The following is a 19212-nucleotide window of genomic DNA, read 5'->3' on the forward strand; positions in this document are numbered from 1 at the left end:
AGATATTAGACTCTTGTTGGATATAGACATTTAAGCGATTAATAGAAACTTTAGAAAGCACACTTGAGTTTATTCTTTTTTTTTTTTGCCTTGCGATGCTGATTGGTACTGTTTGTGGGTCTTTTTCTACTTGTCAATTTCTTGCTTCGTCACCAAGACGTCGTCTTACAACCTAAATACTACATAGACTTGAAACATTGATGCTTTGGCTACTTATAGAAGCAAGAGGCAACAAACAGCATGAATGTACTCTCTATGAGACACTCGGTAGATGTTTGAAAACATGTAGAATCTGCGTAGCGAAACCAACTAGCAACAAAACACCGCACATGCGCATCGTCACTGATGCCTGGCAAGGAGGTGTCGTAGTCGGCAGTTAGAGGATTCCTACCATGCAGAGTAATCCGTCTGCAGCAGTAGTTTGATACGAAACGCCCAGGATAAGAGCACAAGGAGGTACTCGTCCCATGTAGACTCCACGTGCCGCCACATTCCTCATTCTTCACAATGGCCGCTCATAGCTCGAAATAGCCCCGGCAAAGCCCATTGGCCTCTGGGCGGGCTGACAAATGCCCACGGGGCAAAATGAGTCCGTCATACAAAATAATCAGCGCCGGGCTGGAGTCAATCTTACGCTCACACTCACGTGACTCTCGACTTTGCTCTGCTTGATAATAATGATCCGTAAGCTCCGCATCCGATCCGCATAAGACATGCTGGTTTATAGTACTGGAAAAACAGAATTCTGAGTCCAAGACACTTCTCCTGGATGAGAGTTTCATTATCTCAGATTGCCGCTTAATATCCCGGAATGGAGTCAAAGACCAGTCCGAGCTCCTCGAACCCGGATCGCGACGCGCAGCCAACCAACTTCGCCCCTCAGCCTCACCGAAGAGCGAGGACCCGAGCTCGCATAAGCGCAGCGTGTGTGAGATGCCAAAAGAGAAAGATTCGGGCAAGTACACCGAGCCCCTGGCGGTCTCGTGGCCATTTTGCACCAATTTTCACTCACTAACATGCCGTATCCAGTGTGACGGTGTTCTGCCATCATGCTCAGGCTGTCAAAAGGCCGGCGTTCGATGTGTGGATGGCGGCACTTCTCGTGAAATTCCGCGAAAGTAAGACGCTGAATTAAAGCTCATCATGTGCCTGTATTTGCGCTGGACTGACCTCGTGCAACCCTGTACAGCTATTTGACTGAGCTTGAGTCGCGAGTAGCATGGCTAGAGTCCGTTGTCCGTGAGAGGTGTCCAGATGTCGATCTCACCACAGGGCCGGGGCGGCCATCACGAGCTCACTCATCGGGTGTTGAGCGTTCAACGCGGCAAGGCTCCCAGGACTCCCCGGAAGAGGCTTCGCCACATGAGATCACAGAGCAGATAGGCCTGATATCCATTTCAGGCGGCTCTGACCTTCGTTACCTGGGACCCTCCAGCGGCCTTTTCTTCACCAAGTTCGTGCTCGCGGGCTTAGCACATGTCGCAGATATCGAGACGGTAAACCTTCGTGGCAATGGATGCGACGATGCCGATGTGTTCCTCCCTGGAGATCTGGTCGACTTGCAAGCCAAGGATTTCCCGAATGACAAGAGACAAACCATGTTCCTCACTCAAATCTATTTCGACTCTGTTCACCTACAGTTTCCCTTCCTCCACGAGCCCTCACACCATGCCATCCTCCACAAGCTCTACAATGGGGAGACCCTGGATGCGCTAGAGGAGTTCCAAGCATTCATGGTTCTGGCTATCGGTGCCACGATTTACGGTCGTCGCTCGAGACGGCACATGCTGGGTGAAGGCTATTATGCCTCCGCGCTGCAACGTCTAGATACCGTCTTTAGGACGCCGTCACTCGTCACATGCCAGTGTCTTTTGCTGTTGGAGATGTATACCCTTCACGACCCATCATCTGGACTGAATATATGGACCCTCCACTACCACTCATTGGCGTCATGCTTGGAGCTGGGCTTGCACCGTGATGTCCGGAACCCCCGCCATTTCAACCCTCTGCAGGTGGAACTCCGCACGCGAATCTTCTGGTGCACATACACCATGAATCGACAGCTGTGCACAATCATGGGGCGGCCGCTGGGATTCTTTGACGAGCAATGTGATTTGAGAGTGAGTAAAGATTGTGGCCACAAGATATGTTCTTATCTGCTTGCTAATATTACGGCTACCTAGTTACCCATGGATGTCAACGACGATGACTTGACCGAGGAGGGTGTGCGGCCCTCCTCGAAGCCTCCTGGAAGCCCCACTACCATGTCAAGCGCAATTCATCTCTTCAAATGGGCGAGGTTCAGCTCCGAGATCAAGACGGTTTTGTTTTGTACGGATCGACACTACCCGCCTTATTTGACTCCGGCCATCAACGATGTGACGGCATGGCGGACAGACATGATTAGCCGCCTGCGAAAATGGCGACAAGACATTCCCAGACACGCCGAGGGCGAGCGAACTTTCTACCTGATCGACCTCTGCGAGATTAGATATCATGAGCTGATGATGCTTATGCTCCGCCCAAATCCCCTGTTCAAACAGCCATCAAAGGCGGCCCTGGGCGAATGCTTTACCAGCGCCATTACTTGCAGCAAGCTCTACGCAAAGCTGTACGCCGATAACCAGCTGCGGTACGGCTGGCTAACCGTCCATTCATTATTTTTGTGCATCATGACCATCTTCTACTGCGTCTGGACTCCGGAAGGCATTGCTGACCAGGTCAATTTCGACTGCTTGACCACTTCTCTCAAGGCGGCGTCGGATATTCTCAGTGCGACAGGAGAGTACTGGCCCGAGGCGAAGCGAAGCCGCGATGTTCTGGACCGAATATTCACGGCAACCATGAGGCGCTTCTCTCCACGGCCGGAATTGACAAAGCTGCAGCCCCTGATCAACTCATCAGACTCTCAGCCTGGTAGTGGCCCAGCATCAATAGGCATGACGGATGGCACCAGCATCTCATCTCAGGCTGGCAGTAGCGCTTACGGAGACAATGCCGTTGCTCCGGGAGACGGACTCATCGCCTCGGCAGATGGAATTGTGTCTTCTGGCGTATCGCACGGAGAACCAGATCTGCATCTGGGGCTCTCCTTGACAGATGGCTCACCGGCCATGAATGCCGAGTTCCCTTACCCGAATACAGTACTCGACTCCTTTGTGACGACGGACTGGCTTTCGTATTTTATGAATGCAGAAGACTTTGGAAGCATGAACATGGATAATACCTTTGGGGCAATGGGCGGACTGAGCGGAATGGGTGGGCTAAGCGGGTTTGACATGATGACTGGAACGGATGTGTCTGGATGGTACCAAGGAGACATGAGCGTACTGTGATGATTAGGGGTTGTGGAAACGGCGTTTTGAATACATGTATGGATAGGCATAATGTACACGGCTGAATCAAGCAAAAAATCAACTCAACTATTGAACTGCTCCTTTGATCTTCTGGGAATCGGTGAATCGGAGTGGCCATATTGTGAACGGTCCATTCTTGTTGTACGAAACTAGCTCATGGGTGTACACTCGCAATCTTCATGTCGTTGTGTTGCTTCCTTGCTGCGGATTTGTTACCAGATTTACTATGTCTACACTTACCCGTCTCAGTGCCCTCAAATAGCACAACTAGCACTCAGAATCTCACTATCCAGAGCCATTCGTCTCCTGTTGTTCATGTGTTTGCTTGCCATCATGACCGCGGTCAGCTGACTCTTTTCCCACAGGTCCCTCGCCGCTGCCGGCTTAGCGGTTCATGCACCCCAGATTCCCATCGGAGCTTAAAAAGCGGCCGCTAGAAGCGCTGAAGCACCTGAGCGACTGAGCACATGGGGCGCTAATATCGAGCCCCAGCCTCGCCACTCAACTCCAAGCTTCCCCTCTTTGTCAGCTCACGATGCTCGGATGCTTCTCCTTGTAGCTGGACGCAGCCGTTGGCCTCTCGCGGGTACCTGAAGAGACGAAATAGCTTCAGCGTGGTCGAAAGAATCGCCCACAGGACTCTTTGCCCAGCCTCCCGCTTCCGCTCTGCTAGGATCTCGGTGCGATATTCGCCACATCCATCAGTATGTCATCGACGGACAACACTTCGCCTCCCATGGCGGACCAGTCCAACTCGATGGCTGTGCCCTCGTCGCCCGATCGGAATAAGAAGAAACGCATCAGAAACTGGACTGCAGATGATCGCGCAGCCCATCGCGTGTTTGAACGATCTCGACGAGAGGCTTTCAAGGAGCGGTTGACGGCAAGTTTGGATTCTGTGTCTCGGTGTGCCCAGCTAACGTAGACGTAGACACTTGCGAGCCTCATACCGTCGCTTCGATCTACGGACCCTAACCGCCTGTCTAAACACGTTGTTATTGACCAAAGCGTTGCGCTGCACAAGGTCGAGCAGAAAGAGATTGCCGACTCTCTTCAGAGGATCAACCGTCTTGTAGCCGAGCGAGACGATCTCCTTTCCGAGCTGAATACGTGGCGCTTGAACGCTGGGCTTGAGGTTCACCAGGCTCGAGTTACGGCGGATGATTCGGAAATTACTGCCTCAATACCGATTTTAGACGAGGCCGGCGCCTCCATACTAAGGACCGGCGTCTCATCCATCTCCATCGGGGCCAACAATGAGCGCGGAGCTGGGAGCCGATCGCTATATCTAGAAGAGCAGTCCTCATTTGTGGCTCGGGAAAACGACCTCCCAACTGAGCCTGTCTTGGATGAAACAGTCGAGGCAAACCTTCCATCAACGTCGATGAGCATGGACATTCCATGGATGTCGTCCGAGATGGATTTTACTATGCCAAATTCACTGACGCTGGCTGCCGGTTACGATACAAACGCACCTCCAAAATCACCATCTTACACCCATCTGCCAATGTCATACGACATGGCAAACAATAACCTCGAAAACGAGCCCCTACGATTCAGCACATCAATGATGCACATGGCCGATCCCTCGACGTTTCACAACGAAACATATATTTATACTGGTTGAATATAGCTAGCTACTCGTGATTTTCAGCGAACAGGCCCATCTCCCTGCAACTCCGCATACATATGTATGCGCGGCAGCGTTCGACATGCAATAGATGCCCTCACAGGGCCTGAACTGCCGCGTCAATCTTGTCCTTGCTGCTGTTCTCGCCTCCTGTAAAGAGCTCAAGAGCGATCGCCAATCTTTCTTTGGTGATGGGGTCAGCAGCAATCGCTTTGGCCAGCTCTTCTCCGCCGTTGGCGAGGTAGTCAATGTCAGTGCTGGCCAGCTTGCCATCCCACTCCGCGGCGGCAAGAGGGTCGACATTGGCGAGCTTGCGAAGCCTTTCAGGGGTTGGGGGAGGGTTTTTGTACACATGGACGGGCTTGGGCGTGCCTTCACCGGGCTGCTTAGTTCCATCATACTTGAGCTTCGCAAGCTGGTTCAAAACGGTATGGGAGATTGTGGCCGAGTGGCAGCCCAATTCACCCGCCGCCATGGCCTCTTTGGCAGAGATGAAGCTGAGCGTATGCAGTCAGTCGATTGACTCCATGTTTAGAAGTTGCAGACTGTGTATATTCTATCTCACCTTGCATTCTTGAGAAGTGGCTGCTCTTTCCCAGTCTCTTTGTACAGTCGTCTGTATGTTTCGAGGATTTGAAAGACTCGGGCGCTCATGGGATGTTGGGTGGCGGGGTCTTCGACGTCGGGCCAGAGAGATAGATCGTCATGGGCTCGGGTTTCTGAATGATTCTTAGCTTTTGTCACATATTATCCATGAAATACAAGAGCTTCAACGAACCATTGAAATATGGGCTGATGTATAGCATGCCTGCCTGACTGCAGGCAATGGCCTGCGGAAGACCAAACAATGCCGTTCCGAGGGTTGGAATGCCCTCGGCACTCAGAATCTTGGCCGCATTCAAGGCTGGTCCAGTGGACGGGATCTTGATGCAGTATCTGTCTCGGCCAATGTTGGCTCTCGCAAACTCCTGGTCATATAGTCGGGCGTGGTCGAGAGTCGCCTGCATGTCGTATGCCTTGGAGGGGAGGGTTTGAAGCAGGACACGGCCTTGGATCAGATCGATATTCTTTTTGCACATCAAAACCGCCTACATCATGTAATTAGCCGCGTTTCTTTTCATCGATACTCAACGGTGTTTGATGTACCATTCTAGTATAGATCGCCAACCAGCCTTTATCCTTGAGCTCCTTCGCCGTCTCAACTAGGAGATCAGCGTTGGAAGGATGGCCGAGTTGGATGTCTACCCACAGCTGGTTGCTCGTTTGGTCGTGCGGCTTTATGGGCATATTCTTGATGTATTCGGGGTCCATCCAGTCGACATCGACATTGACTGAGATTGCCATCAGCTTGAATGCGTCACTCGCCTTGGACTGTACGAGGTGGGCTTACGCTGCTCCTCGAGCTTGTCCAGCCAGGTTGGGGCTTCCTTGCTACCCATTTCGCGATAAGTGGTAGTTAATCGACGTGTAATCAAAATTGTCAGATTTGATGAGTAGTTTTGCAGGCGACTATTGTATCTTCAAAATGAAAGCTTTTAGACCTCGTCTACTGTGCAATGTGCTTTGGTAGATGGCAATGCTTGGAGAGGTAGGTTCAATTATATATCAACGGCCTCGAGAGCCTACCCACATTTCGCAATGACTGCCATTCACTTTATTCTACCCAGACCACACTTCGGGTTCAAATTTACCGATCACTTGAACATGGGGTGGATTGAAGAGTGTAGCTTAACGGCTCTTCACAAGCCATCTCCAGAATTCTTTTATCACGTACTTCTTTCATTGGACGACAAAGCCCATTTCTGACCCTCCCACATTCCGCCCACGTTCCTTTTTTGCTGCCAAGAAGCCGATCTTATGCCCCTCAATGACCTGCACAGGGTCTTGCACAGGAACCTGCGCAGGGCATGAGCTTGAGACACGCAGGGCAGGATCCATGACAACGGCAGTGGAAGCGGGGAATGGTTTAGAGTGTGGATCTAAATTAGTATGGGGAGACGTCGAGATTCCTTCAATCCCAAGAGCAGGAAATAGCAGAAGAATGTAACGGTAATAACAGATTCTAGAAGGGCCAATCTCAGGAGATGAAAGTCACTTCCTCTGTGTCTTGCTATTCGCATCTACTACTGTACTGTACTGGTTAGAGTGCCACCAGCCACTCCCAAAGTTTAACATGAAGCTATCTCGCTGTGCCGAGTTGTATAGCCGCTGACTAGCCGGTAATGCTTAAATGGCTAAATTGTTTGAGTGAACAACACGCAGGGCAGAAGAGTGACTCCCCACAATTCAGCTTTAGACCGAAAGACACGCAGGGCAGCTGTGAGGGGATGGTTTCGTGAACGTACCACTCTGGCGTCGGCATGTCGGATGGCGGCCGAGTGGGAGGGGACATCCGCAGGGGATTAGATGGAGATAAGTTGGGAGTTGAATATGTAATTACTGGCTGCATTCCCTTTAATTTTGCGGCGTGATCGTGGATTCATGTCCGCAAGATTCGCCTGTTGAGAGTTCATCTTCTATGTGATAGGTTTAAGGGGTAAATAAGGCACCCAATTCAAGAATATCTTCTAATAATTCTATATAATTGCATGTACTATAATAGAATTGACCTTTTCTCACCATATTGTGAAAAAGTAAACTCATAACGCATTTCGATTCCTCTTCCATGTGGCTACGAGGGGGGCAAAACCAGCCAAGCCGTGGCGCCGTAGAAAACGAGCCGGACTCAAAACCTGGGGTTTTGTGGATACGCTACTGAACCCCATGGGGGGTAAAGACTCTACCATAATCGCGATAGTTGAAGTAAGACTTGAAAAATATATATATCGCTGTTCAGGAATGCATCTGACATCCATCATCTGCTCCGCAGCAGTCATCAAGACACGCATCCACAAGTTCAAACGTGGGTATTTGAAGACAACCAGACAGCATGGCTCACACACCCGATCTGAAGCAGCCAAAGGATGAGTTTCTCTCTCATGTTGAAGACACAGGTCCTAGTATCTCTCACAATGTCAACGCAAAGTGAGTCAACCCCCCGAGCCATCCTAACCAAGGTCATAAAACTGATACCGTTGACAGGATTTGGAACCCCTTGATGGGGATATCCAAGGATAATCTCCGTTCTCAAGTCAGCGCCTTCTGTAGAGAGTATGGCTTCCAAGACAAGGAAGACATTTTCTTTAGAGGCGCTCTAGCAGCTCAAAACCCAGTTGAATATGAAGATATTCCAGAGCTGACTGACGATGACAAGTATTGGCTGAGGCGCGAGGTTACCAACAGGTGGCATTTGCCCAAAGCTCTTTACTACACCATTGCGCTTTGCTCTTTGGGCTCTGCCATCCAAGGCTGGGACAACACGGGTGCTAATGGCGCGAATCTTTCATTCCCCAAAGAATTTGGCATCGAGGACAATGGTTGGCTTGTTGGCGTCATCAACTCGGGACCGACGCTCTTCGGTCTCCTCAGTGCTTGGGCAGCTGATCCAGTGAACAACCTTCTTGGTCGAAGGGGGACTGTCTTTGTTACAGGCTTGTTCTGTATCTTTCCCGTCTTGGCTCAAGCCTTTACACAGAACTGGTGGGGTCTGATGATTTGCCGCTTGTTCATGGGTCTTGGAATGGGTATCAAAATCTCGACAATCCCGGTCTTCTCCGCAGAGGTCGCGCCAGCATCTATTCGAGGCGGATTAGTTACAAGCTTCCAACTGTGGGTATCATTCGGAATGTTTGTGGGATATTGTGTCAACCTGATTTTCTATCGAGTTGGAAAGTTGGCGTGGAGATTCCAACTTGCATCTGCATTTGCCCCAGCCATTCCTGTGGTAATCTTTGTCTGGTTCTGCCCTGGTAAGTCAACAACTTCACAGAGAGAGCATGAAACACTGACAGTTGTACCAAGAATCGCCTCGATGGCTGATGAAGAAGCGACGGTATCCCGAATCGTACCAGTCCTTCTGCCGGCTAAGAAATAGTGAGATGCAGTCGGCAAGAGATCTGTATTACGCACACTGCCAGGTTATGGAAGAGAGAGATGCCTTTGCCGGTGTAAGCTTTTGGCACCGAGCATTAGAGCTTGTTACGATCCCCCGTTTGCGACGAGCTGCTGTTGCCAGTGGATGGATCGTCATCAGCCAACAGTTTTCAGGAATCAACATGTACGTGAACCCTTTTTATTGATCATGGACCAATACTTGATATTGACTGTCTGTTACAAAGCATGGCCTTCTATAGCTCAACAATTTTCGTTGAGGCCGGCTACTCAACACTTAGCAGCCTCCTTGCCTCCATGGGGTTTGGCCTTGTTCTCTTCATTTTCGCTTTTCCAGCAGTTTATACCATGGATACCTTCGGCCGCCGCAATCTACTTCTCACAACCTTCCCAAACATGGCCTGGTGCCTTCTCGCGGCTGGACTCTGTTTTCTCATGTCAGCCGAGAACAGCGCTCGGATTCCCTGCATAGCGTTCTTTGTCTACCTCTTTACTGCTTTCTATGGCCCTGGTTAGTATCCATATCACCATTGAAGTACAATCACTAAACAGAATTAGGTATGGGTCCGCTACCATCCATCTACTTTTCTGAGGCATTTCCCTTGTCTCACCGCGAGCTTGGCGCCGGCTTAACAATCTGCATTAATAACGCTGTCGGCAGTGCTTTGAGTCTTACGTTCCCTTCGCTGCTGAAAGCACTTGGGCCTACTGGTGCATTTGGTTTTTACGCGGGATTAAATATGCTTGCTTTTGTTGTCATCTTCTTCATTGTTCCAGAAACAATGTACGTATCAATATTCATCTACATTTTACCTGCATAGACGCTAACTTATTGAATCTAGGAAACGCACTCTAGAAGAGCTTGATTACATTTTTGGTGTACCAACAAGACGCCATATTTCTTATCAAGTTGGCACTTGGCTACCTTGGTTCATTAAGAAGTACATCTTCTTCCAGCGCAAAGCGAAGCTTGAGCCTTTGTATAAGCTAGACGGTTCAGCCGATACAACAGGCAATCAGTAGAGGATATTTACTTGAAGGGAGAAATTGGAGAAATTTCATTTGTTAAAATTAACGAAACTTGATGATCGTTTTATGATATGTCACTTATCTTTGTAGCATTCCATTGCAAGGTCCCGAAGCACACTCCTTTACTTTTAATAGGCAATTTACCACAGTATGAATCTTAGTCATACTCGCTATGTTTTTTATCCAGATGTGCCTCACATTCTGTGTTCAAAAATGACCAACTGTCCGTCCAGTATCCGCGAATACATCACAGATACACAACTTTGGAAGGCAGAGGTAGCAGAAGACTCATACTTCGGGAAGATTGCGAGAGCGACACCGTATGATGAGATTACGGGGCCGGTAATAGAAAATTTGACAATCATGTAGAAATAGTTCTCCCGGTATACCTTGCTTTGCTGTGGACGCTCAATATCATAGGTAGTCGCTAGGCTCGCTCGCTACCGTCGGTAAAAACGTTGCTTGCGGCACATTTGCGGAAGACTCATGCCGCAAACCTACCATGCAATCGACAATTCACTTTTACGACAAGATAAAATATTCACGGCTAAAGATGATTAGTATTTCAGATGACCTAAAACAGCAACTGCAAGGATCTTCCTGCTCAAATTAGCTTTACTATAAGCCTATTTGGGGCGTATATCGCCAATACAGTGTGTTTCTTAGCAAGTCACTTCTGAGCTTTGCGGCAGTAAGCAGTGCGGGAAGAAGCATTCTCTCAGGATCCAAACTAAACGCACTTGAGTCATGAGTGCTAGAGGTGTAATATTATCAATCTTCATTACAAATCGGAGACTTTGTAGTCCATAAAATCCTACGATCATCAGAAGATACATGCCACAAACGGCAACAATTGGCTCGCATGAGTGGTTGACCGGCACTCAATTAAGCTCAATTACAATTGGAGTCCCAGATCTGGCTAGATGAGGAAATACGGAACTTGAATCCCTGTTCAGCAGCTATTTTAGACCAGCGGCTAGTAATCATATATTCTTCTGTATACTAATCAAGAACTCAAGCACATGAAGCTATTCAGATATTTAGTTGTCTCATAGATGCGGCATCTTCAGAATATTTTACTCGTCAGAGAATCCATTCAACTCATCATCCCTATAAGCAACGGCCCATTTCCCGTCATTTTATAAAGCTTACGAACTAGAGAAGAAGATAAATGAGCGAAACTATCAAAGTTGGCGCTGTGCAAGCTGAGCCTGCTTGGCTCAACCTGCCAGAATCCGTAAAGAAGGTCACCTCGCTTGTTGAGCAAGCCGGAAAAGATGGTGTCAATGTCTTGGGTTTCCCTGAGCTATTTGTGCCTGGATATCCATGGTTTGTACTATTCAGATTGCCAGATTAAAACAAAAGACCTTGCTGACTTCATTAGGAGCATCTGGACTGAGCCGTACCTTGATAATACTGGCATGTTTCACGAGTACATGGCCAATTCGCTTGTGAAAGATTCTCCTGAGATGGCTCAAATCTGCGAAGCTGTTAAGAAGGCCGGCATTTTTATCGTCTTGGGCTACTCTGAGCGAGACGGCGATAGCTTGTACATTGCTCAATCCTTCATCAGTCCCGAAGGGAAAATTGTCCTCCATCGCCGGAAGATCAAGCCGACCGGCGTAGAGCGCGCCATTTGGGGTGATGGAGATGGCCTGGTGAATGTGATCGATAGCCCCTTTGGCAAAATTGGTGGTCTCAATTGCTGGGAGCATTTCCAGCCCCTGCTGCGATACCACGAATACAGTCAGGGAGTTGATATCCATATCGCAGGATGGCCACCGTTTTTTGGTAGACCGGAAAACATCCCCATCCTTTATACTACAACTGGCGAAGGAGATCGTCTCGCCTGTCAGTTCATGGCTATGGAGGGAGCCTGTTTTGTGGTGGTTAGCACGCAAGTGATGGGCGAAAAAGGAAGGGAGAAGTTGAAGTTGGTTGGCAGTCCCCATATGACTTCAGGTGGAGGTTTCGCCATGATCTTCGGACCTGATGGTACGCCGCTGGTCGATCCATTGGATCCTGGAGAAGAGGGTATCCTCACTGCGGAGATTCAGCTGAGCACCATTGACTATGCCAAGCAGATGCTTGATGTCGTTGGACATTATTCCCGGCCGGATCTTTTGAGTCTCAACGTCAACCTGAAAGGGGCCAAGCCCGTTCGATATACATGAGAAGCTCAAATTTTTAACGCTGACCTCAGTTGCTCTGAGGTCAACGTTTTTAGGTAGCCCTATATAGACTTCCAAGATATTACTCCGAAAAAACAATTAAGTCTATGAATACATTATATCGCTTCGCATGATACAAACTGGTTTATCTTCCAACGTCGTGTACGTACAAGCAATGTCAACTATCCGTCTAATCACTAGCAACTCGCAGTGTTCCTGTAAGTCGAATGTCCCGACTGCTTGCCCCAACAAAGATTTTGTACTCTCCCTCCTGAATAACCCACGACTGGGAAATCACATCCCATACGCTGAAATCTCTCTTTGTAAGCTCGAAGCGAACGGTTTCTGACTCTTTGGGAGATAAGAGGATCTTGTTGAATCCGCGCAGTTGTTTTGGTGGACTGTTTGGGATGGCCAGGTAGAGCTGTGCGACTTCGCTTCCAGATACAGAGCCACTGTTGGTGATTGCTGCAGTAACCGTTGCGACATGTCGCCAGAGATTATCGCCGCTGCACTTGGACGAGCGAAGAGACTTTGATGCTTTAATAGAGAGAGATGAATATCCAAAGGTCGTATAGCTGAGTCCATATCCAAACTCAAATCGCGGAGTAACGTCTTTGGCATCAAAAGCGCGGTAATCGAGATATACACCTTCGGTGAAATCGCACTGCGGGTCAATATCATCTCCAGAACTTCGCGTGCACGGGGCATACACCGAGTAATCGCTCTCGTTCTTGGCAATCGTGTAAGGCAGCTTGCCAGAAAAGTTTGCTTCGCCATAGAGCAGCTTCAGAAGAGCCCTGCCGCTGTCCTGGCCAGGCAGATGAGCAATGATGGTGGCTGTAATATTGGGATGCTCGATCCATTGGTCAACAAGACGGACACCCGCGGCGTGTATCACGACAATTGTGTTGGAACATTTGGAGGCCACATTCTTGACAAGTCCATCGCTGAAGTCATCATGCAAGCCTTCGCGGTCCCAGCCCTCGGTTGCGATGGCATTGATGAAGACCAAGCAAGCGTCAGAAGCAGCATTAACATCGGGGTTGAAGGAGTCCAAATCCCAATTCACCCATGTGCCGTCTTGACGAGCACGGCGCTGGATAGCACTAAGAGGCTGGATTAATGTTAGCGATAAGGAACTCGGCTTTCAAAGAGTGAAATCCGCATACATCATCAATATACGCCGGCGCGTTTGCACCCGCTCTACCACCTGTGACAATGGTGCCTCCCCTTGCTGCCTGGTCAAAATGCGCTTCATGGCCCAATGCAACATTCTCCATCTCCGGAGATGAAGTGTATCCGTGTGAGAACAAAAGATCAGTATTCTTAGTACGAGGAATCGTCGCGTCGTAACCGAACACAGATATCATGGCGAGCTTGTTTCTGAATGGTAACGCATTGTTGTCGTTCTTGACCAAGACGTGTCCTGCAATAGCGCCCTCCAAAATCACAGGCTCTGATGCGGGATCTCGTGCGTCTACTCGTTCATGGGGCTGGGTAAGCTCTTTGAGGCCAATGCCGGGGATGGGAAACTTGTCACCATCTTGGCCGACCAGATACCATGCAGCGATAATTCTTGACACATCAAAAAGTTAGCATTGTTGAAATAGAGAAGAGAGTCAAAAGAACCCACCGTGTCGCCATGTCAGTCACCCGATCTTCGCTGACGGTCCCATTCGCAACAGCATCAGTCAGATTCTGGCCCCATGAACCTCCAAGAGGCATCACCATGTCAAGCCCAGCGTTGGCGCTTTGTATGTCGTGCTGGGCATCCCAATCAAGCATGACGAAGCCTTCGAACCCCAGCTCGGTCTTGAGGATACCGTTCATGAGCTTGTCGTTCTTGCATCCGTACGTGTTGTTGATCCTGTTGTAGGAGCACATGACAGACCCTACGCCAGCATGCACGCTATCCATAAAAGGCCACAAATAGTACTCGTGTAATGTTTTATCATCAATGTTTGCAGAAACGGCTTCAACGCCAAAGTACGGGCGCCTCAGAGTCTCTTGTTCATTGGCGATAAAATGCTATGGTTTGGTGGTTAGCATCATTCTGCCTCGGCGGCCCCAATAGTTGTATAATTGAATTGTACCTTGATATTGGCAATAACACCAGCTTCTTGCATTCCTATTATAGTCTCTGCATTCAACTGACCAGAGAGGTATGGGTCAACAGAGAATCCCTCCCAATTCCGACCACCGAGTGGCGTTCGTCCTAATGGGCCAGCGTTGGGGCCAAGCGGTACGTTGACTAACAATTTGTTCTCAGTAAACGAGGATATTAAGCTGAAGGAAATGCATCCATGAAACACTCACCTCCCTTTATTTTAAACTCCTTGCCCATGTAGAACCCTCTTTCGTATGTAAGGTTTCTATCCCAGCTCGCCCCAACATGGATCCCGGATGGATAAGAGTTGACCATGTCCGTTGCGCGAACTCCATTGCCAGCATCGTGAACACACATTCCAGGCCATCCCAGCCGAGGAACAGAACCGGTATTGCCAGCACAGACGTTATCGCTGCGGTAGCCACGCGTAATGTTGGCTCTTTCTTCTAGTGTCATTTGCTGTACGAGCTTTTCGGCACGGCGATATGCGTATGTCCATTGCCCATTTCCTTTGCCCTTCTCTAAGTGTAAGTGTCAGTATCAGCCGTGGCTCCACCAAATAGCCAGATGAAAAATGACAACAATGGCAAACTCACGCGTCAAGGAGATCTGTGGTGCATCTTCGGCTGCAACAGTGCCTGGGGGCAGGGCTGCCGCAGCGAGAACCAAGCTCGCACAGCTGGATAGTGCGTACAGCCGCATGGTCGCAATTCAGATCTTGCTCTGATGTATTGACCGTTGCAATCAAAGCATGCAGAGGCTATGATCCCGGAGCACGCTGGATTTAATATCTGGAGCAGGAGATCTTAGCCAAGCTCGAGTTTGAGCATCGTGATGAATGCAAGCTGGGGGGCTGAGCTCCGTTCACCGCTGCGAAGCCGATGTCCCCCGACAAATAGGATCACGATCCGATGCGGGGACAAACATTGGAAGCTGTAAGAATCCCCCACCCTGACATGGTGCAGCTCGTAGTGTGACAAATAACGCCAAACCATCTCTCCCCCCCACTCTGAGTTTGTTGCGTCAAGTTGGACATGCAATCGAAAGGTTGAGCAGTTGTCGGGTCTAGCGGAGAATCGGGGAATTTCCCCGGGGCTCCATGTTTCAATGCTTTCATGCTCCAAGGGTGACTGACGCATGTAATTCTGCACAATGACCGATGCTTCTTCATGTCTCATTTCCTGATGGCTGCTTGATTATGCTTGGGAAAATAGCCCTTTTCTTCTTCTTGTTGTTTGATTCATGGCGGATACGTTAACCAGAGAGGCATCGGCGAAACATTTGATGGTGTATCCATCGGTTATTCCCGCGCTTATGATGATACCGGCATCGTCGGCATCATCTCAAGTGAAGGAAGGCGGTACATCGTTGGAACTGATGATGGTATTCAACATCTTCAAGGCGTCTCCTTGTCCGTTCCCGCAGAGGTCTTGCTGAGCCCATATTCTCCGTATAATCTGCTCCGTCGACGACAGGTTGCTTAGCGGTCGCTCGGTTATCGCATTCTTCAATGCCGAAAGGACCAGTAATCTGTCGCTGTCGTTTTCCGCTTGTAGAGCCAGCATAATCATGATAAAAGGTCTTTCGCACAATCCAAGATTTCTCAAAAGGCCGAACGCTTCCTCAGCACTAGTGCGCGACAAGCGCGAATCAGCCTGTGACCCTCGAACTACGCGATCAAGATAAATGAGAACTGCAAGCTGGTACATGCGAGCAATCGTGAGGTAACGTTTTCTGCTTCCAACGACATGATAATCCTCTCTATCGATACCGCTACACGGCTGCTGGCTCATGTCTCGGATCTGACTTTCGAGGTTGTAAATGGCATGCGAATGGCTGTTCGACAAGTCGTCTGGATCATCCCGGTCTTTTATCAGGTCGATAGCTTGACTTAGGAATTCCATAAGCTCGAGCGAACAACCGAGTGTGCTATGGATCTAACCATTTCTTAGTCAATTGCTTCAATCTGGGCTGGAGTTTGAGGAGAAGGAGTACCGTGTGGAAATGATCAAGAGACACAATCTTAGCGATGAGCATGTCTCGCTGTGCAATCGCTACCATCTCTGGGGTGCGCTTTTGCCAATGCTGCAAGCTAAATTTGTAAAGCACGTTGTGATAAAAGACCCAGTCCAAGAGAACCGCATTTTCACCATCAGTCTCACGACGGCCGCCGTGATAGCTCGACTTGACAATGGTCATGCAACCATCAAAATGAACGGACCATACGGTCGTCTTGCCGCTCGGACAGAGAACCTTGAAGCCCAGTCAAAATTTGATTAGCATACGGATCATACAAGGTATACAATAGTAGGGCTGCTACAAACCTCGTATAAGCTTAAGAGCAAGCTCGCAGCAATAGCTTGAGCTCTGCACCTGGGATCTACAATCCGGTCGATTGCTCCTTGTAGTGCAGACACAGCACGCATCTGATGCATCATGGCCTCACCTGGCATTCTGAGATAAAGATAAGAAATGGCGTTCATGGCATAGCGGACTGCAAGAGATGAGACGCCATTGTCTGTGAGTGCCATCCGGCGGAGGAGGCCGCATACATCCTGTCGCAGATCGCCACGGGAGGTAATTAGCCGAACAGCAGACGATATTTCGGTGTCACCTAGCGAGCATATCTATAATCAGATAAATTTCCACGTAGTGTTATTGGGTAATACTCACATATAGGGCGCTTGTTACTCCCAAATCGGGGAAGCTGTGGCGAGCGGGTAGGCGATGGTATCCACACGCTCATCTTCTTCTTGTTGGCTGCACATCAAGTGATGTATTGTTAGTGTGAGAAACAGTATGACAACCACTCGAGTATATGGTCACTCACTGAGAGAATCTTGGTAATTCATCTCGTAATAAAGCATGACGTCGACATTGGAGGTGTTTAGGAAGGCAAATGTGTTTGCTCGATACTTTTGACCCCGAACCTGCACGGTCATCGCCCGGCGCTCATCACCATCACGTGGCCATGATAGATTGTAGTCGTATCCAGAGCAAATCTTCTTTCTTCTTTTACAGGAAGAGCAGACCGGCATCAGCCTATCGCAGGCAATCTTGCGATCTGGAAGCCGTTAGTTCCAGCTGACTTTGACATTTCACCCCCCGCATGTAAGAGTTGGCTCTCAGAGGGACGGCTTGAGCGTACTTTTACAATTCAGGCATGATTTCTGCCCTCGAGGTTTGCTGATGGTAACATTTGAATCAGCCATGATGCCTTGCCTATGAGATTTGGTTGCTGTAGATTGGTGCATGTAGCTTCCAGAATGGTTGAAAGCTGGAAGACATCATGCAGTGCTCTAGGACCACACAGTGTGTGTCTTTCATCCATGGACGCCGATTGCCGAAATCTTAGGTGTCCAGACACCCAAAGAAAGCGCCTATAGGCCAGGGCAGAAGTGTTTAGTTCCGCTAATATTTGGAATCTGCACAGTGTGATGAAGAGATGACACATGCATTCGAATGCGCTCGAAGCTTGTGCTGACTGGCTTATGCGTGATGACGACTCCAAAATATTGTATGGCGATTTATAATGCTGCAGCCAGCAGCAATTTTTAAATACAAATCAGGCACTTAGCAGAGACTTAATATCTCTTCTGCCGCTGCATTTCATCTTCTCTCAATAGAGAACGTTGTCCGGCAACAAAATAACGACACAATGATTTATCACAAGCTGCCTCATTTTGGTAGAAGAACGGCCAAGCTGCTATCAATACTGTTGCGAGTGCATGTTCCCGCACAGCATCGATACGCTCAGAAGCTCTCCAGAATATCTCTTCACAGCTTTCACTCAACCACTAAATCCAAGCAAAATCCCGCCCCAAAACAATGAGCGCAATTCGGTCTGTTCAACTTATAGTTTCGGGGCCGGAACAACGCTATTCCAGCTCAGCAAAAAACTTCTTTTCTGAAAGCTCATCATTTTTTGCACTAGCCAAAAGTATACCCCTCTACATCAACCATTGCTTGCATCACATCACACAACTCATCCTTTGTGATCACTCATTGCTTCTTTTCCTTTATTGCCGATAGTGCAACTAACGCGTTTCTTCTCAAAAGAGCATTCTCTCTATAGATTGACAGCGAATCTCCCTCCTTTTTTTGTTCTTGGCTCACAGTTTGCCGATTCCTTTTCCTCATCCTCACCCCCCTCAGGTTGAAATATCTCAGCATAAAAAATCCACAAAAATGGCAGAGCAAGACGAAAGATGTCGAATCCTTGTCATGGCCTCTGGCAATGGCTCAAATTTCCAGGCATTAATAGATGGTGTCGCATCTAGCCGCATCCCCAACAGCAGAATTACTCGCCTGATAGTGAATCGCGCAAAGGCATACGCAACCACTCGAGCAGAGCAAGCAGGCATCCCATGGGAATATTTCAACCTCATCAGCAACGGATTTCTGGCCAAGGGAGAAAAGGATGAGGCAAAGACGGCTGAGGCAAGGAAGAAGTACGATGCCGCCCTGGCAGACAAGATTCTAGGCTTGGAAGAGAGGCCGCAATTGATCGTCCTAGCGGGCTGGATGTGGGTGTTCTCATCTGAGTTTCTACGGCCATTGGAAGAAGTAGGCATTCTTGTAATAAACTTACACCCAGCCTTACCCGGTAAGTCACTCATACATACAACGACTGGTGGGTGTGTTGCAGCTAATGCCAGTAGGTCAATTCGACGGTGCCCATGCAATTGAGCGTGCTTACGAGGACTTGAAAGCGGGAAAGATTACACACACTGGCATCATGGTTCACTATGTCATTCAGGAAGTCGACAGAGGCGAGCCCATTCTTACCCAGGAAATCGGCTGGGATGGAGAGGAACTCGATGCCCTGGAAGCCAAGATTCATGCTCATGAACACGAGTTGATCGTGAGGGCGAGCGCAAAGGTAGTTGGGGAGATACTGGAGAGGGGGAAGAAATGAAACAGCTT

General features: G+C 49.0%; 8 protein-coding genes across 8 annotated transcripts; 5 read left to right on the forward strand and 3 right to left on the reverse strand.

The window, feature by feature from the left end:
* Positions 1-677: 677 nt before the first annotated feature.
* On the forward strand, positions 678-3335 carry Triagg1_4219 (transcriptional regulator family: Fungal Specific TF; the record flags this gene model as incomplete). Its single annotated transcript, XM_062898599.1, has 5 exons — positions 678-684; positions 728-983; positions 1030-1118; positions 1219-2120; positions 2184-3335. The coding sequence occupies 5 exons, from the start codon at positions 678-680 to the stop codon at positions 3333-3335; spliced, it is 2406 nt and encodes an 801-aa protein (XP_062756726.1).
* A 727-nt stretch (positions 3336-4062) lies between these two features.
* Positions 4063-4983, forward strand: Triagg1_4220 (uncharacterized protein; the record flags this gene model as incomplete). The annotated part of the gene is made up of 2 exons (XM_062898600.1): positions 4063-4262; positions 4365-4983. The coding sequence occupies 2 exons, from the start codon at positions 4063-4065 to the stop codon at positions 4981-4983; spliced, it is 819 nt and encodes a 272-aa protein (XP_062756727.1).
* Positions 4984-5083: 100 nt separating this feature from the next.
* Positions 5084-6425, reverse strand: Triagg1_4221 (uncharacterized protein; the record flags this gene model as incomplete). Its single annotated transcript, XM_062898601.1, has 5 exons — positions 5084-5483; positions 5552-5705; positions 5765-6074; positions 6133-6317; positions 6377-6425. 5 exons carry the CDS (start codon positions 6423-6425, stop codon positions 5084-5086), a joined length of 1098 nt encoding a protein of 365 aa, XP_062756728.1.
* Positions 6426-7915: 1490 nt separating this feature from the next.
* Positions 7916-9999, forward strand: Triagg1_4222 (uncharacterized protein; the record flags this gene model as incomplete). The annotated part of the gene is made up of 6 exons (XM_062898602.1): positions 7916-8010; positions 8068-8834; positions 8887-9142; positions 9204-9487; positions 9535-9760; positions 9819-9999. The coding sequence occupies 6 exons, from the start codon at positions 7916-7918 to the stop codon at positions 9997-9999; spliced, it is 1809 nt and encodes a 602-aa protein (XP_062756729.1).
* Positions 10000-11176: 1177 nt separating this feature from the next.
* Triagg1_4223 (uncharacterized protein) lies at positions 11177-12179 on the forward strand (the record flags this gene model as incomplete). The annotated part of the gene is made up of 2 exons (XM_062898603.1): positions 11177-11334; positions 11390-12179. 2 exons carry the CDS (start codon positions 11177-11179, stop codon positions 12177-12179), a joined length of 948 nt encoding a protein of 315 aa, XP_062756730.1.
* A 187-nt stretch (positions 12180-12366) lies between these two features.
* On the reverse strand, positions 12367-14988 carry Triagg1_4224 (CAZyme family GH3; the record flags this gene model as incomplete). The annotated part of the gene is made up of 6 exons (XM_062898604.1): positions 12367-13293; positions 13349-13754; positions 13813-14207; positions 14273-14430; positions 14496-14807; positions 14883-14988. The coding sequence occupies 6 exons, from the start codon at positions 14986-14988 to the stop codon at positions 12367-12369; spliced, it is 2304 nt and encodes a 767-aa protein (XP_062756731.1).
* A 641-nt stretch (positions 14989-15629) lies between these two features.
* Triagg1_4225 (transcriptional regulator family: Fungal Specific TF) lies at positions 15630-17498 on the reverse strand (the record flags this gene model as incomplete). The annotated part of the gene is made up of 6 exons (XM_062898605.1): positions 15630-16223; positions 16282-16539; positions 16611-16900; positions 16960-17046; positions 17117-17350; positions 17435-17498. The coding sequence occupies 6 exons, from the start codon at positions 17496-17498 to the stop codon at positions 15630-15632; spliced, it is 1527 nt and encodes a 508-aa protein (XP_062756732.1).
* Positions 17499-18474: 976 nt separating this feature from the next.
* On the forward strand, positions 18475-19204 carry Triagg1_4226 (uncharacterized protein; the record flags this gene model as incomplete). Its single annotated transcript, XM_062898606.1, has 2 exons — positions 18475-18892; positions 18948-19204. 2 exons carry the CDS (start codon positions 18475-18477, stop codon positions 19202-19204), a joined length of 675 nt encoding a protein of 224 aa, XP_062756733.1.
* Between the last annotated feature and the right edge of the window lie 8 nt (positions 19205-19212).

This window comes from Trichoderma aggressivum (assembly GCF_033847375.1).
Source record: "Trichoderma aggressivum f. europaeum strain CBS 100526 chromosome Unknown scaffold_013, whole genome shotgun sequence".
Lineage (NCBI taxonomy): Eukaryota > Fungi > Ascomycota > Sordariomycetes > Hypocreales > Hypocreaceae > Trichoderma > Trichoderma aggressivum.